Source organism: Poecile atricapillus, chromosome 10, assembly GCF_030490865.1.
Source record: "Poecile atricapillus isolate bPoeAtr1 chromosome 10, bPoeAtr1.hap1, whole genome shotgun sequence".
NCBI lineage: Eukaryota > Metazoa > Chordata > Aves > Passeriformes > Paridae > Poecile > Poecile atricapillus.
In genome coordinates, this window is record NC_081258.1 from 17074714 (window position 1) to 17099496 (window position 24783).

At 37.8% G+C, this 24783-nt stretch overlaps 1 protein-coding gene across 1 annotated transcript in view; it reads left to right on the top strand.

Annotated features, from left to right (window-relative positions):
• CDYL2 (chromodomain Y like 2) overlaps positions 1-21178 on the top strand; it is a 59445-nt gene extending 38267 nt beyond the window's left edge. Inside the window, exons 3-7 of the mRNA XM_058846147.1 lie at positions 2086-2303; positions 8840-9012; positions 13532-13742; positions 14445-14588; positions 16702-21178. Of these exons, the coding sequence (XP_058702130.1) occupies positions 2086-2303; positions 8840-9012; positions 13532-13742; positions 14445-14588; positions 16702-16860 (905 nt within the window). The 3' untranslated portion in view covers positions 16861-21178. The remainder of the gene's footprint in view (positions 1-2085; positions 2304-8839; positions 9013-13531; positions 13743-14444; positions 14589-16701) is intronic.
• The last annotated feature ends 3605 nt before the right edge of the window (positions 21179-24783 follow it).

Below are 24783 nucleotides of genomic sequence, written 5' to 3' on the forward strand. Positions count from 1 at the left end.
GGCCTGGTTCCACATCACTGTTGTCTTTAGAGTGTGCTGATCATTTTCTCCAGTTTATCGGATTAAACAAGATTACAGGGACGCACTGGAGACACGGAAACCCCGAGCTCCTCACTATATATTGTTCTGTTAATGATCTACTTTTGAAAATGGCACTTTCTCATTTATGTTTCTCTCATATTTAATTTAGATCTTTTCTCTGGTTAAATTTCTTTCATCTGGCATCCAGATAGTTAAAATAGTATGATAAGATCTATAGTTTCTTACATCATATATTCATTTACAAACTGAATACATAAGGAAGAATAAAACGAACCAAAAAAATTATTGTGAAGCTTTTTGTTGAGCTGGATTATTTGTGTGAATTAATCTACTCTTCTCTTGCCATCTGTATTTAAAATAGATGTAGCATAATCTTCCACAGTAGGTAGATAATCAGTGCAGTTAGTCTGACACATCTTCCATTCAATGGGCATTTGTGCCTCTGATTTTGTAAGTTCTTTACACTTTTTTGGGAGTTTGAAATCACCACAATTCAGTAGCTTATTGCTGGTTAAACATTGAATAGATAAAAATGCAATATTTAATAGCCTGATCCAGTCAAAGAGTTAATTAGTTTCAGTACATTATTCCCAATGACATTGGTGTTCTATTAGTAATCTCACAAGTTGATTTCTGTTAGTAAGAATACATGTCCAAAAAAAACCTTAGGAAAAAGAAGAAACGTGTCATAGGAAATTATTCATAGCATTTAAAGTTCAAGCATGGTAATAGTAAAGTTCAAACATGGTTATTTCTACACTTGTAGACACTTTTTGTCAAGAAAACAAATTTCCAACTTCTGGTTTCAAATGATTGTTTTTTAAACTGATGATTTAATGGAATTTGGCCATGTTTGCATTGCACCAGGTAAATCCTCTATTCAGTATAACCCAGGCAGTGCTTTAGATGGTATCTCTTAATTCAACAACAAAAAAGAGTTTCCTGATTGACTGAGCAGGCTCCTGGACGAAGGCGGATCCCCGAGTGTAGATGTGTGAGTACGCACACGCACGCACCACATGAGACCCAGCCACACACCGCTGAGCACTGGCTGTGTTTTCACATCCCATCTCCTAACTGCAGTGCACATACAGCATTTCACACACTGTGAACAATTCCACAGGCCACTGCCAACTCTGAGGTGTCAGACAGATCAGTTACCTACGTAAGCATCAGGCTGAAACATAGCTAATCCAAAATGAGGCTAAGTGATTTTGGTTTAGTCATCTCTCATGAGTTCACTGTTCAATTCTATTCTAGCAGAGCATTTTTAATTGTATGATGGTCACTTAAAGTATAAAATTTAAATCTGTATTCTAATATTCATGTCGCCTGCCCTTTAAATATTCCTGGCTATTTGAAACCAGGAGTTGGAACAGGTCAGTTTTGGCAGGAGTAAAGAACAGAACAAACAAAGGTGTTTTCATTCAGCTCTCTCTTGGCCTTTCTTAAAAATGGTGCATTGTGGGCTGGTATCTATATAAACAAAAAACAGTGACTTTAATCTCTGCCCCTCAATGACCTGTCTCTGCTTTATTTTTAATGGCAATAGTATGAAACATCTGCAATTAGAAAAAGATTATTGCATGTAAACCTTGTAAAGCTCCTTCGACACCCCCGCTCAGCACTGTTGCCAGTCATCCTCTATTGCCTGTTACAGAAACACTGTAGACATCAGCAAAGGAATGGTTTGCAGCTCATACACAGTGTAAGAATAAACTGTCTTTTAAGACTGACTTACTATTGCTCTTACTTGTTTTTAAGGAGGAATTGTATCTTTCTTCTCTTTTTTTTCCCTGCTCCTGGATACTCTCCAAAATGGCATCAGTTCCTTGTGTCTAGGGGTTGTCTGATCAGAGAACAAAAAGTTCTGCACGTTGGAGTACAGAATAAGAACAATGGCTTGAGGCCACATTTGACTAGTCAGGCACATCTTTTTATTTATTTTTTTCTTATTTATTTATTTTTGTTGAAGCTAATAGTATCACTCCGTTTCTTTGATGGTATAGAGGTAATTATGCTTTGATTTTTTCCATCTGCAAGGTTCTTCTCTGGCCAATGGAAGCTTGAATCTACACAGCACTGTGAAAAGGAAACTTGATGGAGAGAAAGATTATGTTTTCGATAAGAGACTGAGATACAGCGTGCGACAAAATGAAAGTAACTGCCGCTTCAGGGACATTGTAGTCCGGAAAGAAGATGGTTTCACACATATTTTGCTGTCAAGTCAGACTTCAGAGAACAATGCACTGACCCCAGAGGTAAGTGTTTATCCCTAAAAGCCAAAGAAAGCCATCCTAATGTGTGGCTTATCTTGCAAATACTGCACTTGAATTTGATTTTATGTATTTTTTTCCTAATTGATGAACTTAGAAAAGAAATCTGGAGTGCAGACTTATCTAACTTTTTCACGCTTGGGCTTCCTATCCAAAAGAATGCAATGGAAATTAAATTTTAATTCACATGTCTAAAAAAATATAATAACAAAAGGAATGGTAGAATCAGTATTTCCAGCATGGAATTGTGTGAAGCAGCTTTTCACACATTGAAGTTACTGATATTTACTATCCTTAGGAGAAATCTGGTCTCTTTCCTTTTACTAATTTAAATAGTGCTCCAGTTGTATACAGAGATTTCAGTCTATATCCTGAGACAACCATTCTAAATTCTATCTTGTTCCCTAATTACTTTTTCTCTGAATCACTGTATGAGTCCTTATTTATGAAATCTTAACCAATTAGGGGCTCTATCCTCAGCTGAATTGCATAAAGTCATACAACATATAAAAGATAGAAATTAATTCCCTTGTTCCAAACACTATACACACAAGGGCAGACTCAGACTTGCAGCTTGTACTGCCCCAGTGCACACATGGATCACTGGAAGGGCTGAGGGGCTTTTCCTTCCATTCCCTGTGGCTACAGTGCCCTGTTCTGCCACTCCCCTGTCAGGAGAAAAGGGATGTCCATAAGTGCTTGCATCAGGATGGATGTCCTGGAGAGATTGTACAAAGATTTTAGCTTTGAGGAATCATTCTATTCAATAAGAAAATTTATAACTTTGAAGTAAATTACTTACAATGGTCAGGTATGATGAGTGCCCTTCTCAAATGCACATGTACACGTGGGCAGTAATACACTGAGTGATACTAAATGGCTAAAACTGATGATACAAAACATTATCACTCCTAGTTTTTAAACTATCTAATATTTAGAAGGACTATCTTGGCAATTACCATCAAACACCAAACACTTGCTTTTTAACACTAATTCCTTAAAATGCATTAGATTGCATCAAATATATCATTCCATCTCTGTCTTAATTAGCACTAATTGACACTGCAGGTAATTTAAATGAAGGAGCTCAAGGGCCTGAAAAAATATGAAATCATGGACTTGCTTTGTTCATTCAGAAGAGACATACCTTTACATTGCTGGCTGTGCTGTTCCACATCAGCAGTGTTCAGATGCTCTGACCAGGGGATTAATTCAGGCTCTTTGGATCTGCCAAACCAATCCATTTCATCCTTTGGAAGTTATCAATATGCCAGGAACCCACCTCTGTGGAAGAATAAATGATAAGCATGTAATAGTCCACTCCCTGCATCACCGGCGTAGACTATTTCTAGAACCTTTATTGAAGCTCCCTTGAAAACCAGGAAATACATTTTAGAAAACCACTTTACTGACCAGGATGGACAGGAATTAATCAGGTATTGAGTTCTCCACATGGAGATTGTCTGTTTAAACCTCATCCAGGCCAAGAGCAATCACAGGCTCTTGCCCTTGGAAGACTCATGGCTGTAAGCATGAAACGGCTTCTTTGGCCTCAGTCCAGGCTGCTGCCCATGATCATTCACACCACAAAATCCAGCACCTCCAGGACTGGCAATTTCACATTCTTGCTGGCAATTACAGCAAAAACCCCAGGAAGTGAAAGGAGGAATGTGTTGAATGACTTGTCCCTGCAGTTTTTCACCCATAGCCATAGGTGAGACAAAGTGTTTTAGGGAGGTTTAGAGCATTTTCTGTTTTGATGCCTTTTATCCCCAGTGAATGCAAAGTACGAACACACAACTCCTACAAAATGAAGAAAGTGTGTTTCATTTTGTGTGAAGAACTTCAGGATTTATTAGACATTCAGTAAATTATGTTTGCCAAATAGCAAATGAATCATTTATTCAGAGCAGGTCTATTTGATGTGCTTAAATAGTGGCCTGGTTATACCCAGCCATCTACGTTAAAGAAAAAAAGGTGTGCACTGCAAGCAATCATTTTACACTTTTAAACTTAAGCATATACAAAATCCCTCTCACCCCTCAACAGCTCTGCTTCCCTTTGTGCTTTATAAGAATCTTCAGATGAAATTTAATAGTTGTGTTCAACCATTGGCCCCTGCTATTTACGTCAATTTAATTAAAATAGCAAAGAACTTATTTATACAAAAAAAAAAATATATAAGTCTAGAGAAGTCTTCCTGACTCTTCATCCTCTGTTGTTGGTAACCCCATTTGTGCAGGTGATTTTAGCATGAAATGTGCCAATGCTCTTTCCAGCAGCCTTTGCACTGATTGAAGTTGGCTCTGTGCCTCTTTAGTAATTGAGTTTTTTCTACAAAAATGTTCATGGTACTATAGAAATTCTTTCTTATTTTTTTACAAGAGCTTATAAAACTTCCAAGACAGTGTCATGAAACAGGAGGGCTTGTTCTTATTTCAGTAGCTTAGGCTTGCTACTTTTAAGATTTGTTTTTTAAATATGTTTGCGAAATATTTCATTATTAATTCCATTAGGGAATTTTTTCTTGTGGGACTTTTGCTGCTTCTGAAGCTCTTCTTCCAGTGATGCTGCTGCTCTTAAAACTCAGCACATCTCAAGGATCCAAATTCTGTTTCAGACTAAGTGGTCCCATCTGCTCTTCTCATTTAACATTATTAACAGAGCTAGGAGTTCATATTCCCCTGAATTAAAAGTGAAACATTCTCTAAACAGCCAGTGCTTCCATTGAAGAGTGACAGAACTACCTCAAGCACCTTCTCATACACAAGAATTGGGTTTCAAATTTCAAATGTGAATAACAGGGTTTAAAGTTCTGCCAGGTGCATTTAGGAGCACTGGTTTGCCTTCACTTTTCCTAACCTGGAAATAATAAAAAAGAGGCAGGTACAAGTTTTCTGTTCTCTGTAGTTCTGCTCTCTACACAAAATTAAATTGTGGGTTTGGTCCAGTGCTTGTGCCTGCAGCTTTAGAGGTTCCTGAGTCCTTTGGGTGCCAGACAGAAAGGACAGGGAATCAGTAACACAAAGTTTATCTATGTAAAAAGGCACAAGTGGGGAAGAGGCTCTAAGAACAACAGAATAGCTTTAAAATTTGGGTTTAAGGTAATATTTACAGAATAATTACCTTTAAGAATATCACAGTGAGTCCTCAGAGATTTAGGGAAGTTGACTTTTTTAACTAGTGCTTCTATTTATGTGAACAAGAGACTTCTGTTCAAGATACTTTGTGTAATTATGGTGATAAATTCCCAGCTCTTTGATTTTCCCAGAATGTAAGCAAGATGGAAAGCAAAGGGCATCAAATGCCTTTGGAAATTTCCTACATCCAGCAAAAGGCATTAAAATAAGCTCTTGGAAGTTTAATGAAGTCTTTAACTGGTTTGTGTTTATTTTGCAATATAAGATGTCCTGTTCAAGAACTAATGAGATTATTTACTTGACAGGATTAAAAATATAAGCAACTTCTGAGAAGGTGATAATTTTATTATATATTTGGGTTTCAGTAAAACAGTAAGTGAAGCACTAGGTCTGGTCCAAATTTACAGTCCAGTCAACTATCATAATTTAAATAACTGGCCCATACTGTTCTGTAAATACTTCCTCGGAAATTTCATCAAATGCATTCAAATAGAAATACTGTCCCCACAAATGAAAATTACATGAAAGGCCATAAAAAAGCTAATTAATAAAAGCGCAGATCTGGAGAATATTGCTAAGGAGCTCTGGAAATAGTAGTATTAGATCTGGTCCACTAGAGAAAATAAAATTTAATTGGGCAAATGCCATAGTTTTAGCAAGATGGGGAAAGCTTTAAGGACTTTGGAAGAAAGAAAAAGAGTATGGAATCTGACAAAGAAATGTAACTAAAGACAGATTGTATCTCTGTATTTGAGAACTGAATTTAACCCACATTAAACACAAACTTGTCCTTAAAAACAGAGAGCAATTCTGAACTAAAGTTATATTTATTTTACAATTGTACAGTTCAATACACAGCTCTGTAGCCCTGCAGACAAACCAGCTCTTTTATCTTTATTTTCCTGTTTGTAGCTTCCCTGTAATCATTGAAATAACTGGATAGAAATGCCCATCCCCAGATAACCCAAGGGGAAAGCCAAGGCTCCAGAGGCAGCACGAGCAGCAGTGCCCATAACCAGGCTGAGTGACAAAGGGACCCAGGGAATTTTGGACTGCAAAGGAATCATGGCAAGGTTCCTGACCAAGGGAGTGAGCACTGACTTGGCTGGCATTGCTGGATTCCAATGAGCCTCCAAGCACCTTTGGATGATAAAGTTAATGACAAACTTAAGGCTCTTTAGAGAAAAGCATACCTTTTGGAGCCTGGAAATGCTGATGCATAATGGTTTCCTGGTTTCTTTTGATAGAAACACGTGGTGCAGGGGAACTGATTTTCCCCTGCTGCTCAAAAATAGTAACCAAAGCCTTCCCACTTTTAACCATTTCTGAGAAATTGATCCCTGATTACAGACTCAATGTCATCCTCTCCAGAATACTGAAAAAACAGTGATGACAAAATATTTTTTTTTCTTTGGATGGGTTTTAGATGGCTTAAGTCATCCAGATGAGTGAGGGGAGAGATAAAAAAGAGGCAGGTTTGTAACATCAGTGGTGTGTGTGAAGGAGAGCACTGGTAACAGCAAAAAGGTGGCACTTAGGCAAATACCACTGGGGGAAGGGGAATAATAAACTTGCTCAATGGGTATCATGGCATCAAACTTAATGCAGCATTCCTCACTGGGCAGAAAAATGTTTGACTGGTATTCCCTAATATTATTTATACATTCACCCTAAGAAAGAGCAGACTGTGAGATCTTTTACAGTGAATTAAGAGGACAACATTGCATTCACATGGAACTAGGAAAACCAAAATACTTTTTTGTTTTTAATTTTAATATCTACCACATTCTAAAGTTTCTCCTTTAATAGTGAACAGAGGTTTCAGGGGTTTTTCCCCTTTGTTTCCCCATTATATGTGTAGTGTTGCTGTGTTTCTCCCAGCTGAGGGCTGAGACAGCCTCTGAGAGTCTCAGAATAAACAGTGCTCCTAAAATCGCTGATGACATTTTTGTACCTGCATAAGAATTTCAAATACACTTCCAAATTCTGCAGCTTTTAATTACTTCACTTCCACCCACTGTCACACACTCAGTATTACAGGCGTTCTGAAGTGCTCTTGTAAAAGTGAAGCATCTAAAAGTTCACCACCTGCTCTCTCATGCCCGGTCCCAGCAGCCAGTAATACTCAGCTTCCCACAAACCCGTAGGGAAAGCAGCACAATCCATAGGATTTCTATTAAAAGGCTACCTAGGGGGTGGCATCAACAAAACTTCAGTGTTTAGGGACATTTCTTAAGGCACTTCAGAGATCTAAAGAAGTTTTGGTAACAGAAAGTAGTGAACAGAAATAATCACAGGCTAAAAATCTTGGGTTTCTCTGAAATGGAAACTATTTAAATCCTCAGCCACATTTAGCTCTCTCTTACCTAAATTTACACCAGCAGCAAATCTTTTGGTGCAAAAGCAAAAAATTTGAGGCAGCAGGACCATGTCTATAGGAAATACTTTGACACATGGGCATGATTAAGGATAGGAGGTGTCACACTAGATGAAATCAGGGCCCTTGCAGTGAGGAGCAAATTATTTGCAGTGAGGAGCACATTATAGAGGAGAGGGGGCTGAAATGAGTTACAGCTCACAAACCACGCCCAGCTGTGACCAAACAAGAAGTTAGCCATGAAATACTATTTCCTTTTAAAAATCATTAGGAAACAATTCTCTGCTCAGGTGAAAGGCCATTTTCGTACAATACCAGCAGCTCAATTCTATACAGATTTTTATTAGGTTTGATTTATCATGCAATTAATAGCTTGATCCAGTTGTAAATCAAAGTCAAAATGTCTCTTTTTTAAGGGACTTTTATGATTTAACTTTTGTAAACCGTAAAAATGTCACTGACTACAGAAAAATGAATAATATATTTGTCATAATGATATATATGATGTCCTCTTGTCCTGCTTTGCTCTGGTTGAAGTCATATAAACCAAAGTAGTTGAAGAACTGAAAACTGGGGATTACAAATTTTTCCTTTCAAGCTGTTGAGGTTATTAATAAGCTTTTGCTGTGATAAACATGTTCCCGAGGATACAGTGATGTACACAATGAAAATAAAAAAGTGATATTTGAAATTATTAAATTGCAGTCAAATAACGTGATCCGGGTAGAATTTCCCATAGACCAAAGAACCACCAAGTCCTAAAACCTCTTTGAATTAGTAAAACATCAACAAAGCACTGCCAAATATAAAATATTTTGCAAACTCTCAGTGTTATCATTCTAATGATTCTAATATCATTCTATATTAAAATTATATATATAATTGATGTAACTATTAATAGTGCCCAAAATTTAAGACTCTCAAAATCAATAAGGTTTGTAAAAGTAGGGAAATGATATTGCCACGGCATGCATGTCGAATTGTTTACTTTTCTTTATCCACAGATCATGAAGGAAGTTCGGAGAGCATTGTGCAATGCATCAGCTGATGACAGTAAACTCTTACTTCTCAGCGCAGTGGGAAGTGTATTCTGTAGTGGCCTAGATTACTCATATTTAATTGGCAGGTTATCCAATGACAGAAGAAAGGAAAGCACTAGGATTGCAGAAGCTATAAGGTGACCCAAGCTTACCTATGATCTCTAAATTATGAAATGCAGTGTGTGATTATAAAGATATTTATCAGGTCCAAAAATGTTGTATATTTAAATGTTGATTGCATTCTAATTATAGTCCTGCAAATTTGTTTAGTAAAAAGAAACTTGGACCTTTCCGTATTAGAAAAGAAAGCACATTTCTTCCAGTGCTAATATCCATAGGGATTTATTTTATTCTAATTCTCTGTATTTAATATTTCGAATCATTCCTCCAAATTCAAATACAACTTTTTTGTTGTTTTTCCAAATTCAGTATTGCTTCATGTTCTAAAGTGGTTCCTGAAAGGCAGATCTTTTACTTGTTTTAATGTTCATCATTTTAATTCATTTCAGTCCAAATGGGAATCCATGGCTTACTCATATTCTGTTGACATAGCAGTCTGCCACTGTATTTCAGAACCTTACTAGAAGGGTCTCCACTCTTCTTCTTAAATTTAAATTACTTAATATATATGTAAATGTAGTTTTATTTTTGTAACTAAAATGTGACTTTCCTTATATATATATATATATACATCACATCACCTTAATAGAATTCCAGGGTTTATGACATGCAGTCTGCAAATCAATCTGCACAACACATCACCAAATATTCCATTATCCACAAGGTAGATTTTCCAGTATAAATCAACATTATTCCACTAAAGCCAATGGTATTTCACCAGTCTGTACCAGGACACAATTTGGTCCCTTTTCCACCCCCCATTTTCTACAAATAAATATGCTTCTGATAGCTTTAAAACATTATGCAACAATTGTGTGAAGGAAAATTAAAGAATTTTTTTTACAAGATATCTCCACTTGGGATTTATTAACATAACATAAGATCAGGCTTAGGTATTACACAAAATACATTAAAAATCAATTATCTTGGTTACAACAACTGCAGATCAGTTTGGATTCCAGGTTAAAAACTTTTTAAATTCTCAAAGTAGCAATTATTCTGAAAGACTTTAAAAGATACTTCTTAAATGTAATAAGTTACAACCTGTTTATAAGACCCTAACTATGCTCTAATATCATGGAGTGATATTTTTGAAAAGAGAAACCCTTTGAAAGACACAGCCTAAGTTTATTTTTTAAATGTGAGAGGTTTCTAACAATGTGGAACCAAAAAAAAAAAAGTGAGGGAAGAAAATCACTAGTCTTGTTTGAAAACACAGGCACACTCACCGCCCACCAAAAGATACAAATTTAGTATTATTCTTGTAAAAATTGCAGTTAGGTGTTGTTATATAAGTTCACAATTATTTGCACACATCTAATATACAGGTGTACTTATCAATCCAACATTTAAATAAGTATAAGCCAGACTGTGGTACTCAGTTTTTCCAGCCTTGGACTCACAGAACACTCTTGAAGTATTGGTACAATGTACTGCTCCTTGTCAAGCATGTCCGCTTCCAGCCCACTGAAAATAGATTTTTATTGTACTTCTGGAAACAATACCCTACGTTTTCCATTTAGCACTCTCTGTGCTTTCTGTGAACAAAGGACTCAGCTCATGGAAAAGAAACTGTAATAAGAGAAGAAAAAATGTCCATTGCTTTTTTCAGTGGTTTGGATGTCCTAAAATACATCCACGGATCTCTGCCTCCACTGCTCTACATCAAGTTAGACTAGCACCAAAGTGAAAATGAAATCTTGGTTACCATGTGTTTCCACTTTCCAAAGTGTGGCTCTCCTATACCGGTCACACGTTACAGCTGAAGTTTCAGTCCCTGTCGAGTCTTCTCTCCCATGAATGCTCCATTCATTGGTGTTGTGTCCTCAGCCACCGGGGCTGGCAATGAACGGATGTGTGGCACTGCAGCTCCTCTGCAGGCACTGCTCACAGAGCCATCCCAGATCCATCCCAGATCCATCCCAGATCCATCCCAGACCCACCAGTCTGAGCTGCCAGCATCCACACACCCTCCCAGAGCAGGGAAAGGGCTGACAGGCTGCACAGCATGGCCTGCAGAGCCCTGGCATTGACACTCCCTGGAAGGCATTCCTACCACTGGGTTCACACCATCAGCTGGGCAGCATTGTGGGACCTGAGCCACAACTTTCTGGGTGTGCTCAGAAGAAATCAGACAAATTTACTTGCTCAACTTATTTACAGCCCTGGATTTACCTACAAGCCTTGACCAGCAGCAAGAGCCTGAAACATTGCAGAGGTATCTGGGCTTCCCAGCATGTATTCAATGGTCAGCCTCATAGACATGCTCTAGCAAATCCAGAAGCCTTCTGCAGACACTTCTTCCTATCTTTGAGCATCTGGATCTACTGAGCAACAACAGCTGTAATCTGAAATCCTTTTCAAAGACTGCTTTGAATTGAAACAAGGATCCTGTAACCCAGAAACTCCCTGTGTGAACTTATGGTTTGGAGACAAGGAAACATGCCAGGTTCAGGGTACAGAGATGAAACTGAAACAAAGCACCAAACAGGAAACAGATGGAGTGCTGGTCACTGCAGCTTCTGGAGACCAAAGGCAGGCATTTGTTCCACTCATCATCTCCCAATATTGTAGCCTTCCACTCCATCCTATAGGTAGCATGTTCCACACCCATCCATTTTACCATCCTCTGTGCTCCCCGTTCTTCCCTCATGACAGAGGCTTGCTGTGCCTTCTCAATGTCATGTTCCACTCTCTCCAGGTCCTCCCTTCCTTGCTCACTCATAGACTTCCTTCAACTTTCCTTCAACCCTTCCCCTCCATTAATGTGTTCTGCTTTGTTCTTCCTCCACATTATCTGTTTCCTCTCCACATCCCTAATTGCTTTTCCATATTCACTTCCAGCCCCATTTATCACCACGATTCCCACTTTTCTCCACAACACTGGTTTTATCTGCTTCCACATGGTACTCAGATTTACTGCCACCATTTATCCTTAGTTTGCTTTCTCTTTAGCTATCATTCATCACATCCTTATTCCCAACTGCAGTCCTGTCTGGAAGGCTTACATAACTACTGAGGTTCTCAAAATTCTGGAATTAATAAGGTGCAGTGATCCACAGTCACTACTCAGTCATAAACAAACAAAGAAATAATGAGATAAGGGAACAGCATTATTCCTGCAATGAAAACTAATCACAACTCTCAACCCTGCTCTCCTCTAGACAAAGGTGGTCTTGAAGAGACAAAAATAATGTTCCTTATTTCACTCTCTTTGTCTTGACAGTGATCTCCTGGTTTACTACTGGTGAACAGAGATGCATCAATTCTCTATTTTCCCATGGTCAAAACTTAACTCCTTACTAGAGGACTTGAAAACCAGAATGTATTAATAGAAAATATAATGCTAGGTCATCTCAGATTCTGTCATCATTTAAAATATAGCCAGTGCCCCCACACTTCAGCCCAGTTGCCACATGGGCCCTCTAACCTGCAAGACCCACCTGTGTTCAGGTACAGAGGCCTACATCCTTTTGACCTCAGTGGGAGAGCAGCAACTCATCAAATGGCACATTTGACAAAAGTTCTTTCCTAAAATCTGTCAGCAAAGATGGACTCTGGACCTAATAAATACCCAGTGCAGGGACTGAATCTCAATTTCCTCTTTTGCTTGGAATTTGATTTATCCATGTCTTTTTTCTAACGTAACTGAGCATCCCGTTTGCCTCCATATACCTGCTGTGCACTGAGCTGCTGGAGCCCATAATTTGCCCACAATTACACTCTTGCTTTTTCCTAATTGGCATAAAGGCTGTTCCATTCAACAGCTGTCTTTCCACAGTTGCTGGTAGGTAACTTATTTAAAAGATCTCCTCATTGCACAGAATTTAACATATTCTAGCTCATTCACACAGATGAATCTGATGACATTTAACTTCCCTGTTATTTCTGATCACATTACTGGGGTAGTCAGGCAAGGGCATCTGCTTTGCAACTGCTTTGCTGAAGACTTTTGCAATGAAGACCCAACTGAAGATTACTTGTCCTGTTCAAACATTTCTCTCTGACTCCCCTTCGAACATCTTGTTCTTTCTGCTGGTATGCCATAAACATTGACAATCTCCCAGTCCACTGATGGGACTTGCAGCAACCTTTGATACAGGATCTTAAGAGAACTTTCCAAAAAAAATAAATATTCAGACTAATATTTCATCAGTAGCCAAACCAGGTCCATCCCAGCCACTGTGGAGCAAACCAAGGAGTGTTGTGTGTACAAACCCAGGAGTTACTGGTCCAGAAGTAAAACTAAACCCAACCAAACCTTTCTGCAAAAAGTACAACACTCAGTGCAATCCACTTAATACAACATACACAAAACTATGCAATAACCCAGTTACCCAGAAAGATTAAATAACTAAAAATAAGCAAACTTTTCCATGTGCAAACTAGAAAATATCTTGCAGTTCTGACTTCATAAAACTGGGCATTTGTTGTGTTCTTCTGTGGTTCTAATTTGCTTTCAGATTAAGTACTTTAAACTTGGGTATTTATGAGTTACTTTTGTATTCAAGATATTTTTTTATTTTTTTATTTTAGGGATTTTGTAAAAGCTTTTATTCAATTTAAGAAGCCAATTGTGGTTGCTATCAACGGCCCTGCTCTGGGGTTAGGAGCTTCTATTTTACCACTCTGTGATATCGTTTGGGCAAGTGAGAAGGCTTGGTTTCAGACACCTTATGCAACAATCCGACTCACTCCAGCTGGCTGCTCATCATACACATTCCCACAAATTCTGGGTGTCGCACTGGTAAGGTTTTCCACCTCAAATTGCTGAAGAACTTTTCATAAATTCCTGATCTTCTTTCTCTCTTTAAAAAGTAAACCATTTTCTTAATTGTCTTTAATGGAAATTAAATCTGTGGAAAGTTCATCTAATCACTACCAACTTCTTATCAAAGAATAACCTTGGAGCTCAATATACAACACCTGCTATACACAAGAAAGATTGAAAAAGCAAAGATTGTCAACATCATGGTAGAAAAGTGAAGAAATACATTAGCAGAATAACCTTGCAGAGTTGCTGTCTGCATTATGTTAGGAGTGGGCAGTATTACAGCCAGATACAGCTCTCTGCTCTTTAAAGATAATCCACAATGATTCCAGTAAGATTGCTTAGCTTTTACCAGTATAATAAATCAGAATTTGCCCCACAAATATTTCCTACTGGGTTCCATGACTCTCGACACAGTATCTCTGACAGTTACTCTTGTAAGATCAGCAATACAGATTCACCATGCATGCCAGCACATTTCTCTTAAATTAAACCCATGCTGTGCTCTGGCCACCTGCACAATCCTTAAATAGCTACTGAAACTCCTTTTAAAGTATTTTGCAGTATGGAAAGATACAGAAGAACATTTGTAATTTAATCGTAAAAATAGCAGGCAAGTATGAGAAAAATTTTAAGGGAATTATAACCCAAGATTACCAGAATCTTTTGGTTTCACAGGCAAATGAAATGTTGTTCTGTGGGAGAAAGCTAACAGCACAGGAAGCCTGCAGCAGAGGACTGGTGTCACAAGTATTTTGGCCAACAACATTTAGCCAAGAAGTGATGCTACGAGTGAAAGAAATGGCATCCTGCAGTGCAGTGGTAAGAAATCCAAACTCCCTCATTAAATGACATTTGACAGAGGTAAGGTGTGCTCCCAAGGCTTGTCACACGTGGGACCTCAGTTTCCACAACCATACCTGTGAAAGAAGGCTGACATCAGAAAACCTGGATAGGGATCAGTGAGCTCATGGAGTTTCTCATTTTCAGGGACAAGGGTGGGGCATTATTTCCTTTCACCGTATTTGTATTTATTCAATGAGTGGTACCTCCTTGCCCCAGATTTTGAAGGGGGATTTTAGCACAGGTTTCCTTCATGAAGGTGTAACAGTCTGAAACTCTACAGCTGTAATGGGAAACCTCTGTAAGAAAACAGATTTGCCTTTCACTTTGTCCTGGCCTACCAAGTTTCAGCTGAATCTGCCTTCTTTCTGCACCTGCACAGTTCCTGCTGCTGCAGAATGTTCTACACAGCACCCCAGAAGGGTGGGATAGTGCCAGCTAAGCTCTGCTGTGAAGGAGAGGTGAGAACCAGACAAGAGGGATTTGAACACAGTCTGGTCACAGTGTATTATAACTTTCCTTTTGCGTATACAAAACTTGAAAGAAAATCCTTTCCTATCTTTACTTCCTAGGGGTTTTTTCCTTCAGGCAGATGTACTCTATTCTGGGCACATCCTTGTTTAAAAAACATGCAGTGAAAAAAGTGATACTGGCTGAAATAAAACTGCAGTAATTAAAGTAAAAATTGTTATCGTTTCTTGCTATATTTCCTATGCCTGAAACTGTCTCAGCATCTTTCAGTTTCATTTAAAGGATCTTCTGTGAAAGGAGGTAGAGGCACAAGAGATTTTTAATTAAATAAAATGTAGATTAAATCTCACAGAAGACATTGCAAATGAAACTTTCTGGAAATGTAGCAGAATTTTATTTGATGATGCTGATATAATGTGTATTATTTGAGTTGGGAAAACCTCTGGGCTTTACTGTTAATTCTTCCTTCCCTCATTGCTTTGGCTGTCAGTGAAATTTTCTCAAGACCCCTTAGGAAGGCCAGTGCTGACTTGTGGACAAAGATAAACCTTCAAAGACTTATTCACAAACAGACCACAAAAATACACAGGCCCCTTGATTTGCTATTAACACCATTTACTTGAGTTAAATACTACTGTACAATAGCAGAGTTGAAATCCACAACATGTAGGAACTGGGCTTAACATGAAGGTGCTGACAAAGCTGAGTGAAGAGAATGCATCTCCCTTCCCACAGAACACTGTATCAGTTATATTAAATCTCCTGTCCTCAGAAAATCACTGATGTAGGAATTATGATTGGGTTTGTTTGACCAGTTGAGTTCCTTGTGAGATACATACTGGTGGTGTGTATTTAAAAACTAATTTTAAAGGAATCAGTCTCAATGTTCTTAAAAATGGGTCTGGGAAAAATGAGCTGAACTATGGGAGCAACCATAGACCTGCACTTTGTGCCTTTCAGAACTTGGAACAATTACTAAGGGCTTGAGGTTGGGCTTTCTATTGCAAAGATCTCAGGTGATTTGTTGCATGTGCCAAGTAAATCAAACTTCAGAGCATAGTCAAAGGATGCTTGTTTTGCATAGCACCATTCTTTTGCAAAATATTTCACTTTTATAAAAATGTAAGCAAATAGGCTTAAAAATGGATTTGCTGTAAAGGCCCTTTTGTATTAATGTCTGCATTGATAAAGAAATAATACATGAAGGAAAATTGTTAAAGATAATGGACATCCATTTTTTTTCTTTGGGTTTCCAACATGTCTAACCTTAAAGGCCACCTTCCAGAAAACAGATAGCCAGTATATTGTCCCTCACACATTTTCATTTCAATATGAGGCAGTTCAGCTCCTTCTTGTGCTTCATGGCAGATCTTCAATAAACTAAGGTACTTTAGAATCCCTCATTCTTTTAAAAACCTGGCACTAACCCATCAACCTCAATTCTTAAAGATGCTGACTACCAGCAAGTGGAGTTGTGGCTATAAATCAAATGTAATTTCTGTGCCCAAAGGAATTACTTAGATTGTAAAACAGAGTTGGGAGTCTAAAAGTGCTGGTCACACCATTATCCATAGTAAATTTTTCAGATTCAAAATAAAATAGAGTCGTATTTTGGCTTTAGGTCTTGGAAGAGTCCAAGTGTCTCGTGCGGAGCTTCCTGAAATCCGGACTTGAAGATGTGAACGAGAAAGAGTGTCAGATGCTAAAACAGCTGTGGAGTTCTTCCAAAGGACTGGATTCATTATTCAGCTACTTGCAAGACAAAATTTATGAAGTCTGATATCTTGACCTAACTTAAAGAGAAATTGCTCCAGTTGTGACCAGAGTCAGACATGACCATGTTTGAGAAGCAGAGGCAATGCATCAGTGAGGAATTTGTGACCGTGATCCCAATGCCTGTGGCTGTGTGAGCTGCACAGCTGCTTGTAGCCGGTTTGATTTTGTGTAACCAAGACGTGGGCAGGCGTTCAGTGCACGTAACCTGTGCAGAGGCTGCATCTTTCACATTGCTCACCCACATCCAACTCTACATTCCATGTGCTGAGAAGCACCACTGAGGCCCAGCAAGGCTCACCCACCTGTAAGGGTTTATTTTGTCTGTCCTTCTTAACTTATTCTTGCTGTTGCAGCACATCTGGGCTGACACAGAGGGCTCAGTCTAAAATCCGGGTCAGCATGACCTTTTGTAGACCCAAAAAACATATATTAGAAATATGTTAATTATTTTTTTCTAAGTTCTAACAGTTTAATGAAAAAATCTGATAATTTATATGTATAATATGTAAAGTTAGTTTACAAAAACTACTAGAATTTTTTTCTTTGTTAAATTTATTTAACTTATTTATTTTGTGTTCATATTCAACTGTTTATTGATCACAGATCTTATTTTCATATTTCCCTTTTGACTGAATTAAAGGCATCACATGAGAATGCAAACACATTTTTAGCAGCAACCTGAATAGAAAAATAAAGAATATATAAAAAACCCACAGAATGTTGTGGGCAGTAAATGAAACAGCCACGTGCATGCTCCTCTATGTGTAAAATTGTACAAAAAAAATGTATGAAAACAGATTAATTCACCACGGTTAAGAGAAAAAAAGTGGGTTCTGACACAGTGAGTCCCCCTTAGGTCTCTCTTCACTTTCTGCCTTCTTGAGGAGCACTGAAGGGCTTGCCAACCAGATGCTTTATTTGAGTTTACTATATTCCTGTTAGCCGGATATCAGTAACAGGGTGAATGGTGCCGTTCCGTGGCATCGTACTGTTTTTCAGGTTTAAACACCCCTTTTGGTCTGAAGTCTAAAAGCAAATCCTTATGAGCCTTAGTCTAGTTGCCTGATTCCTCAGGTGTGAGATAATTTCTGCTCTGGAGGCCTTTGGGTGTGGGCCAGCAGTTTATACAAGGTGCTAGGCATTGAACTCAGTGGAGGCAGAGGTTTTGTTTTGCTTTTCCCAGCTCTCCACCTGGCCACCCCAAGCACATGTTACAAGAACTTACGGCTATCCATAAAAGCAGTCCACAATAAACAAGGAAAATCCAATCTGCTCTTTCTGAATGTGATCCTGGTACTGTTCAGTGACACTGACTGACTTCTGAACACTGGATCTCTCTCAGTTCTTTCCTGCTATGGGCAGTTGTGTGGAAAGGACAGGAGCATGCTCTGAGACTTCACCTGCCATTAGAGTACGCCCAAATTGAAACCTCTTGAAGCAGAAGCTTTGCACATTTGTTTGCTTTGTAATTTGTGCACTTGCTCTCCATCCTTGAGCTCAGTGACTTACTATGATTTAAACCTCTGCAAATGAGGCTGCTCAGCTTTCTCCCTCTTAGAATTTCCATAAAGAGTTTCAACAAAGCCTTTGTAAAGTTAACGAACAGGTGATTACAGTAAACAGTAGCCTTCAGCATATTAATGTAACATTTCTTTTTCCAAAAATAATTAGAAGTGCTGTCTTTATACCCTAATTGTACTGAATTTTAAGGAAATCATTACCCTAAATGCAGAAGTTCTCATGGAAATTCTTCATTAAAAAGACAGAATCTGCCTTCTAATTAGCCTGTTTAAAATGTTTTTAAAATAAACTTATTGAAACCATTAGCTTATTTAAAATGACTGAAAGAGAACTCTTTCAATAACTGTTTGAAGTGATGGATGCACCACTTGTTTTATACCAACCCTTGCTTTTGTCCACAACAAAGGGGGCTCAAGGCCCCGAGCCCCTGGTGGGGCAGGTGCACATGGAAAAAGAGGAATCACCTAAGTGAAAACCACTCACTCACACACGAGTTTGCACAATCAGGCCTCCAGCATTCACCTTCAGAAAAAGAAAAAAGCCAATGGAAAATACCACAATTCCTCAATTTCCTTTATTTCCTTTATTCCCGTCCAGAGAGCCATAACTCCTAATCATGTGTTAATAAGATATTAGGAATTTTATTTCCATACTATGCTTACTTTTTGTAGATAAATATAGCAAGATTGCTCAGCAATGTGAAGGAATGCGTTCTGAACGAGATTTGCAAAGAGAAGAATCTTACGTTGTTGGATCTTTTAAACTGCACCATTTCATCTGAATTTTCAGATATCTGTATCTTAGCATTTTTTATGACAAAGGAATGGTTGAAATACATTTTCTATAATTATTTTTCCATTAAAGCAAGCGCTAACCATAGTTAACATTTTTAATTATTCATATCTATACAGTTACAATCTAGTTTTCATGGAATCTATTTTCCCGTCAAAAAAGAGTAATAACAATGTTGAAAGCTTCTTTTCCAGTATTTAAATATCAGAATCTGAGTTTTCTCTTGTGTTTCTATCCTTACTAGGTATTCAGATATCTAGATGTACTGTACATATTAGTCTGGGTACCTTTACTAATATTCACGGTATTTAAGATTAAAAATGCAATTTGTTGTTTAAGTATGTTATTTTATTCTTGTGTAAATTGTTTTGTACAATCTTTAAAAATCTACAGTTTTGCATTTGTAGAAATTAAAGGTAAGCAATTTATTTTGTGTTGTCCTGCATGTATATTTTTGCTGTAGATAAGTGTTGCTTAGTTTACTATTTCAGTACATTTCTGTTTAAATAAATAAGCTTACAAACTTTAATACAGTATATATTTTCAAAATATAAACTTTTATATTTCTGTGGTAGGTTAGGGTATGCGTTTTAGGCAATCTTTTTCACTACTATGAACTGTTCTTTTAATCTATAATATAATGGTTTTGTGCCAATAGTTTTTCATTAGAATGAAATGCTCTTTTAATGTTAGGGATGAACAGACAATTTTGGTTGGGGTTTGTTTTATTTTTGGTTTTGGGTTTTTTAATTATTTTGCCAGCCTTTACAGTTTTAAATATAATTTATAAATGTATTGCATTTGTGAATAAGCCTTACCATTAGGTACAAGAAATCTTTAAAGCTGCATAATTGCTTATGTAGCACTAAGGACTTCCCCAAATAATTGCTGTAAGAAAGTTAGCAAATCAGAGTACAGGGCCTTAAGTTTTTCTTGTGAAAAGGATAATACGGGTTGTTTCTTTTGAACAACATAGGTAGACTTGTCATCATGGGCTTTGTTATATATAAACTGTGCATTTGTGCTCCCAACCATGGTAGTTTAATCTCAGGCTTTGTGTGGCTGGGTCTATAAAAGTCAAATCTGGCTAAAGCCAGCACTCTTTAGGAGACACTAAAGAAGTTTACATAAGAGACTTATAGACAATCTTATCATAGTACATTTGGGTACTCGCTATCCTCGATGTGTTATCTGTGTCTGCCCAATTAACCGTATGTTTTAAGCCATATTAAATCTCTTTACTGCTATTTTAAATACTACACTGAAAGTCATTCACTAGCTTGCTTGCTCACAGACAGGATTTCGATATTTAGTGAATAAAAATGTTATGCCTTCCATAAAAAACAAAGGACCAAAGAATTGCATTGTTCTAAAGAAGCATTAGTTCCTTTGCCAGTGAACTAGTTTGACATTTGTTTCGAAGATCAAACAGTCTCTTTCTGCTTCAAACACTGCGTCCTCATCCATGTCAGGTGTAAGGGGGAAAGATGTATCCACTGAGCTATTGGGAAAGGAGTGATGTTCAGCTGGGATGGCATGTCTATTGGTAAGGCTTATTACCAAACCTCTGAGATGAAGCAAAGAACCAAAAATTCACAAGTTATGTCAATGTAAATTTATTTTCAGAACTTGCACAAATAATTAATTGTAGAACTTTGCAAATTAGGCCCTTAAGTTATTTTGTCAGAATGCCATGGAACAGACTAAAACAGTTTCTAATATTTGTAATGATGAGTACATATTATAATATTATAAGGGTACAGGCACCCCTATATCACAGTGTTGTAAATATTTTCTGAAACTGGTACAGTACTGAGGGACTTGTATCTTCTGATATATCAAATATTGACTGTCTAGATCAAATTGTACACAATTTATTTGTTGATGGTCCTGTAACTAGTGTATGGACACATTTCTGGGTGCCTTAGAAGTTGTATTTTTCATGTGTGTTAATATGCAGTATTTATACATTGTGAGAAGCTGCTTTGAATAAAAACATTGAAACTTCATTTCAATGCAGTGATTTTCAGTTTTACATAATCAGAACAAATGTGGTAAGTGGTAGCCATGATATATGATTATATTATTCATGGGCTCCTGCCTTTCCAAAGGGACCAGGCACACAGAGGGGTTTTCAAAGGAATTTTTTTTTTTTTTTAATGGCAAAACCCAGGGCACTAAGACACACTGCATTGAGAACTCTCTGAAATCAGTTATGATCCATTTTAATTACCATTTCTTGATCAAGTCCAAGAAATCCACCAAGAACTGTCTCACAAAAGCACTTCTAGGACCCCATTATCACTTCCACTATTTGATATGTACATCACCTAAAGCATTCCTGCCCAGAACCAGCTGCTCCAGGAAGGATTTTAGCTCCACATAAGGAAATTTGATTTGGAAGTGGTGTTTGCCAGGAGGACCAAGAATCAGCCCAGCCCCAGCCTGGTGCAGGAGAAGATGGATCAGCCTGTGGGCCCCCACAGGGCTCCAAACAACAATCTTGCTAGGGGCTCTTGTATACCAGGGGATGCTTTGCCCATAGCATCCACAAATGCTATTTCCAACCATGTATCTCCTGTGATTAGAAGAGTAACTGTAAATTACTTCTGCCTGGGGCAGAAAAGGAAGGATATTTTTACAGAGAGCCAGGGTAAGCCAACCCAGCTATACAACAAGGTCTGAAAAAATGACCTACACTTCACTCAAAGGAAACAATTATGTTCTAGCAATTATATTGGTTGGCTTTAAACTGACAGACACTGTTAGTAAAAACCGTGGTCAGTTATTTGGAGCAGAGGATTGAGCAATCTAGTCTTGCTTCACTATCAACAAATCCAATTATTTATTAAGGTGACTCTTGTCAGGAATTAACTTATTGTAGCATCCAATGGACTGTGAGCAACGTGCACATGATGAACAGGGTGTGACACCTTTCCTGTCTAACAGTTTTACTGATAAGTTTGGTTTAGTTTTGACACAAATTATCAACATGTAAATTTCATTTTAAATAACTCATTTTTAAAAGAAAGCAAAAATTCTTTAAAATTAAAAACTTCATCCAAATATGTGGGGGGAGCTTTTTCAAATGTCAGTCCTTGTTGTGGAAACTTAATACACAAATTACAAGAAGGAGCAACCTGTTAAGTAAATATAAAGAAGTAATTGCATGTATAAAAGAACAGGAAAGTATTAATCCTAATTAAGGTATAAAAACAGGTCAAAGCTCTGCATACACTAAGATGTGCCACTCTTCATTTGGAATAACAGAAACAAGATTGCATATGGCAAGAACAAGGAGAGCTTCTGAAAGCAAATGAAAGCATGTGAAAAATAACAGAAAGACAATTTTAAATACTGGGGGAGTTCAAAGCAAAACAATTGTCAGAAGTTGGACTAGGGGACGGTCTAGTTGCAAAGGAAAAAGTTAGGTTTGATTCTGGTCATATTAACTTCAGGAATTCACCTCTCCTTGGGTGTCTTTTTTGTCATGAAACCCCCTCAGAAGTAAAATTTAATCAAACATAATGCATCTCTTCACAACTCTGATTTAACCTAAAACCAATCTCCAGTCATGGCATGGAGAGTTTCAGATTACTAAGAAAGCCAGACTAACAGCCCCCTCTAGAATTCAAACCATTTGAACTTTGTTAGCACTACTTTGCTTTCATTTATACTCTTTCCTTGGTTTTACAAATTTGCTCATGACAGATGTATGATAAAAATAGAACTGTTAAAAACTTTGTTAAATTCCAATTATTTAGTCTGTCTGGTGTAACTCAGTAATTTTCATCTGGAACAGTTAAGAGTACTATGGGAGAAAGAAGGCAATTTTCATTTTGAGAAAATAAAAACTTTTGTATTTAGTAACTTTAAAAATTGTTGGACTGTAATACCTTTCCTTATCACTTCATGACACTGGTGTTACTTGAACAAACCCCATGGATCCAAGTCAAGAGCCACCAGCATTAATGGAGATCCTCCTCCTGACTTCACTTGCTTCTAAAGAAACCCCAGTGGCTGACAGATACCACAGCAAACTCCTTCACAGTAATAGTACAAGAATATCCTGTAGCCATCTCTTCAAAAGATGAAGTGTTTGATGAGAAACATTATTAGCTTTGGAGGAAGGGTTCCATTACTTCAAAATTTAACAGCAGTGTCTATGAAATTTTGTATGGATTTCAACATTTTCAATGTTATTGCTAACTCCTGTTAGTAGAAAGTCATGCCCTGCTGTGTTTTAACCTTCCTCAACTCTTCAGTCACATTTATCAACTTGAATTCTGGATGACTGTGTAACACATCTGTGAAACTGATTTTATACATTGGTCATAGACAGAAATATATTGGTGAACAGCTGTAAAGAAAAAAGTGAAAATGCTCTTTGCTACCAGGAGTCATGTTTGAAACAAGGGCTGTTGAACTGCTGCTGCTCCCTAAGATGAAATAAAAAGCTTCATCTAACAATTGAGTTTCTAGAATGAAAAATTATTTAAACACTAAGCAGCAATCTTGACTGTTTAGAACTGAGTTAATTACTATCATCTAGAAATAAATCATTCACAGTCATCCAGAAATGTGTTTCTGATGTGTCTGTAAATAAGTATTACACTATCTATTACTCCAACAAGATCAGCAATTTCCTACTGCTGTCCTTCCAGATGCCTGCTTACTCCATATGCTGCCCACCAGGCTCTGGGGTATTCACTTTCATTAAATGAACACAGGAATTCACATAAAACTCTTCCCATGTCTAATTATTCAAGATCTACATTATTTTAGTCTCTCATTTGTTTATTTTGTATGCAGCTGCAGCAACTTTGTCAGGGGCTCAGACTCTGACAAACAACTCCCTTCAAGTCTACCTTTTGCCCATTAAATTTAAAATGAGCAAGAACTTCAAACTCCCGATGGCTGCGCTGCTGAGGGATGCTCCTGCTCCAAAAGTCAGATGAGCACAGCTTTGATGGCTGGCAGCAGCATCCCACTGGTTGGACTGTGGGCTCCAGAGTTTCCCTTTATTTCTGAGAGCAAGCCTTACTGAGATCAGGGGTCCAGGCCTGTGTTTTCAGGTAATGACCTTTCATCACTCCTTTGCATAGGGCTGCCCCTGGAATGAGGTCTGAAGCCATGTAATTTATTAACTATAAGGAACCCACAAGCTCCTTATGCCCAGGGCCAGGGCATCTGACAAAAGCCCCAGCCAGACATGGTGCTGATAACACCCCCAGCACCTGCTTTCATCAGACCAGAAAAACAGCACATCTTATTCTTCACGTATTTACATGTAGCAGGATGAAGCAGACTTATTTTCCTGGATGCTAATGTGATGCCAGCTGGAAAGGAATATCCCAAAGCACGTTAGACCTGGTAGGACTCATCTTCCATACATGGCTGTAACTAGTTAGAACACAAAGACACTGTCTCCGTCTAAATGATGCTTTTAAAATAAATGCTTTTCATCTGAAAATATATTCAAAGATTAAAACTGAGCTTTAAAGGAACAGTCTGCAATGTGGCTGATTTGAAAGGCTAAAACTTTTCCCAACCATTTCAAGTATGAGAAAATTCAACAGCTCTCCATTTGTGATTCAAGCACTTGGTAAACACA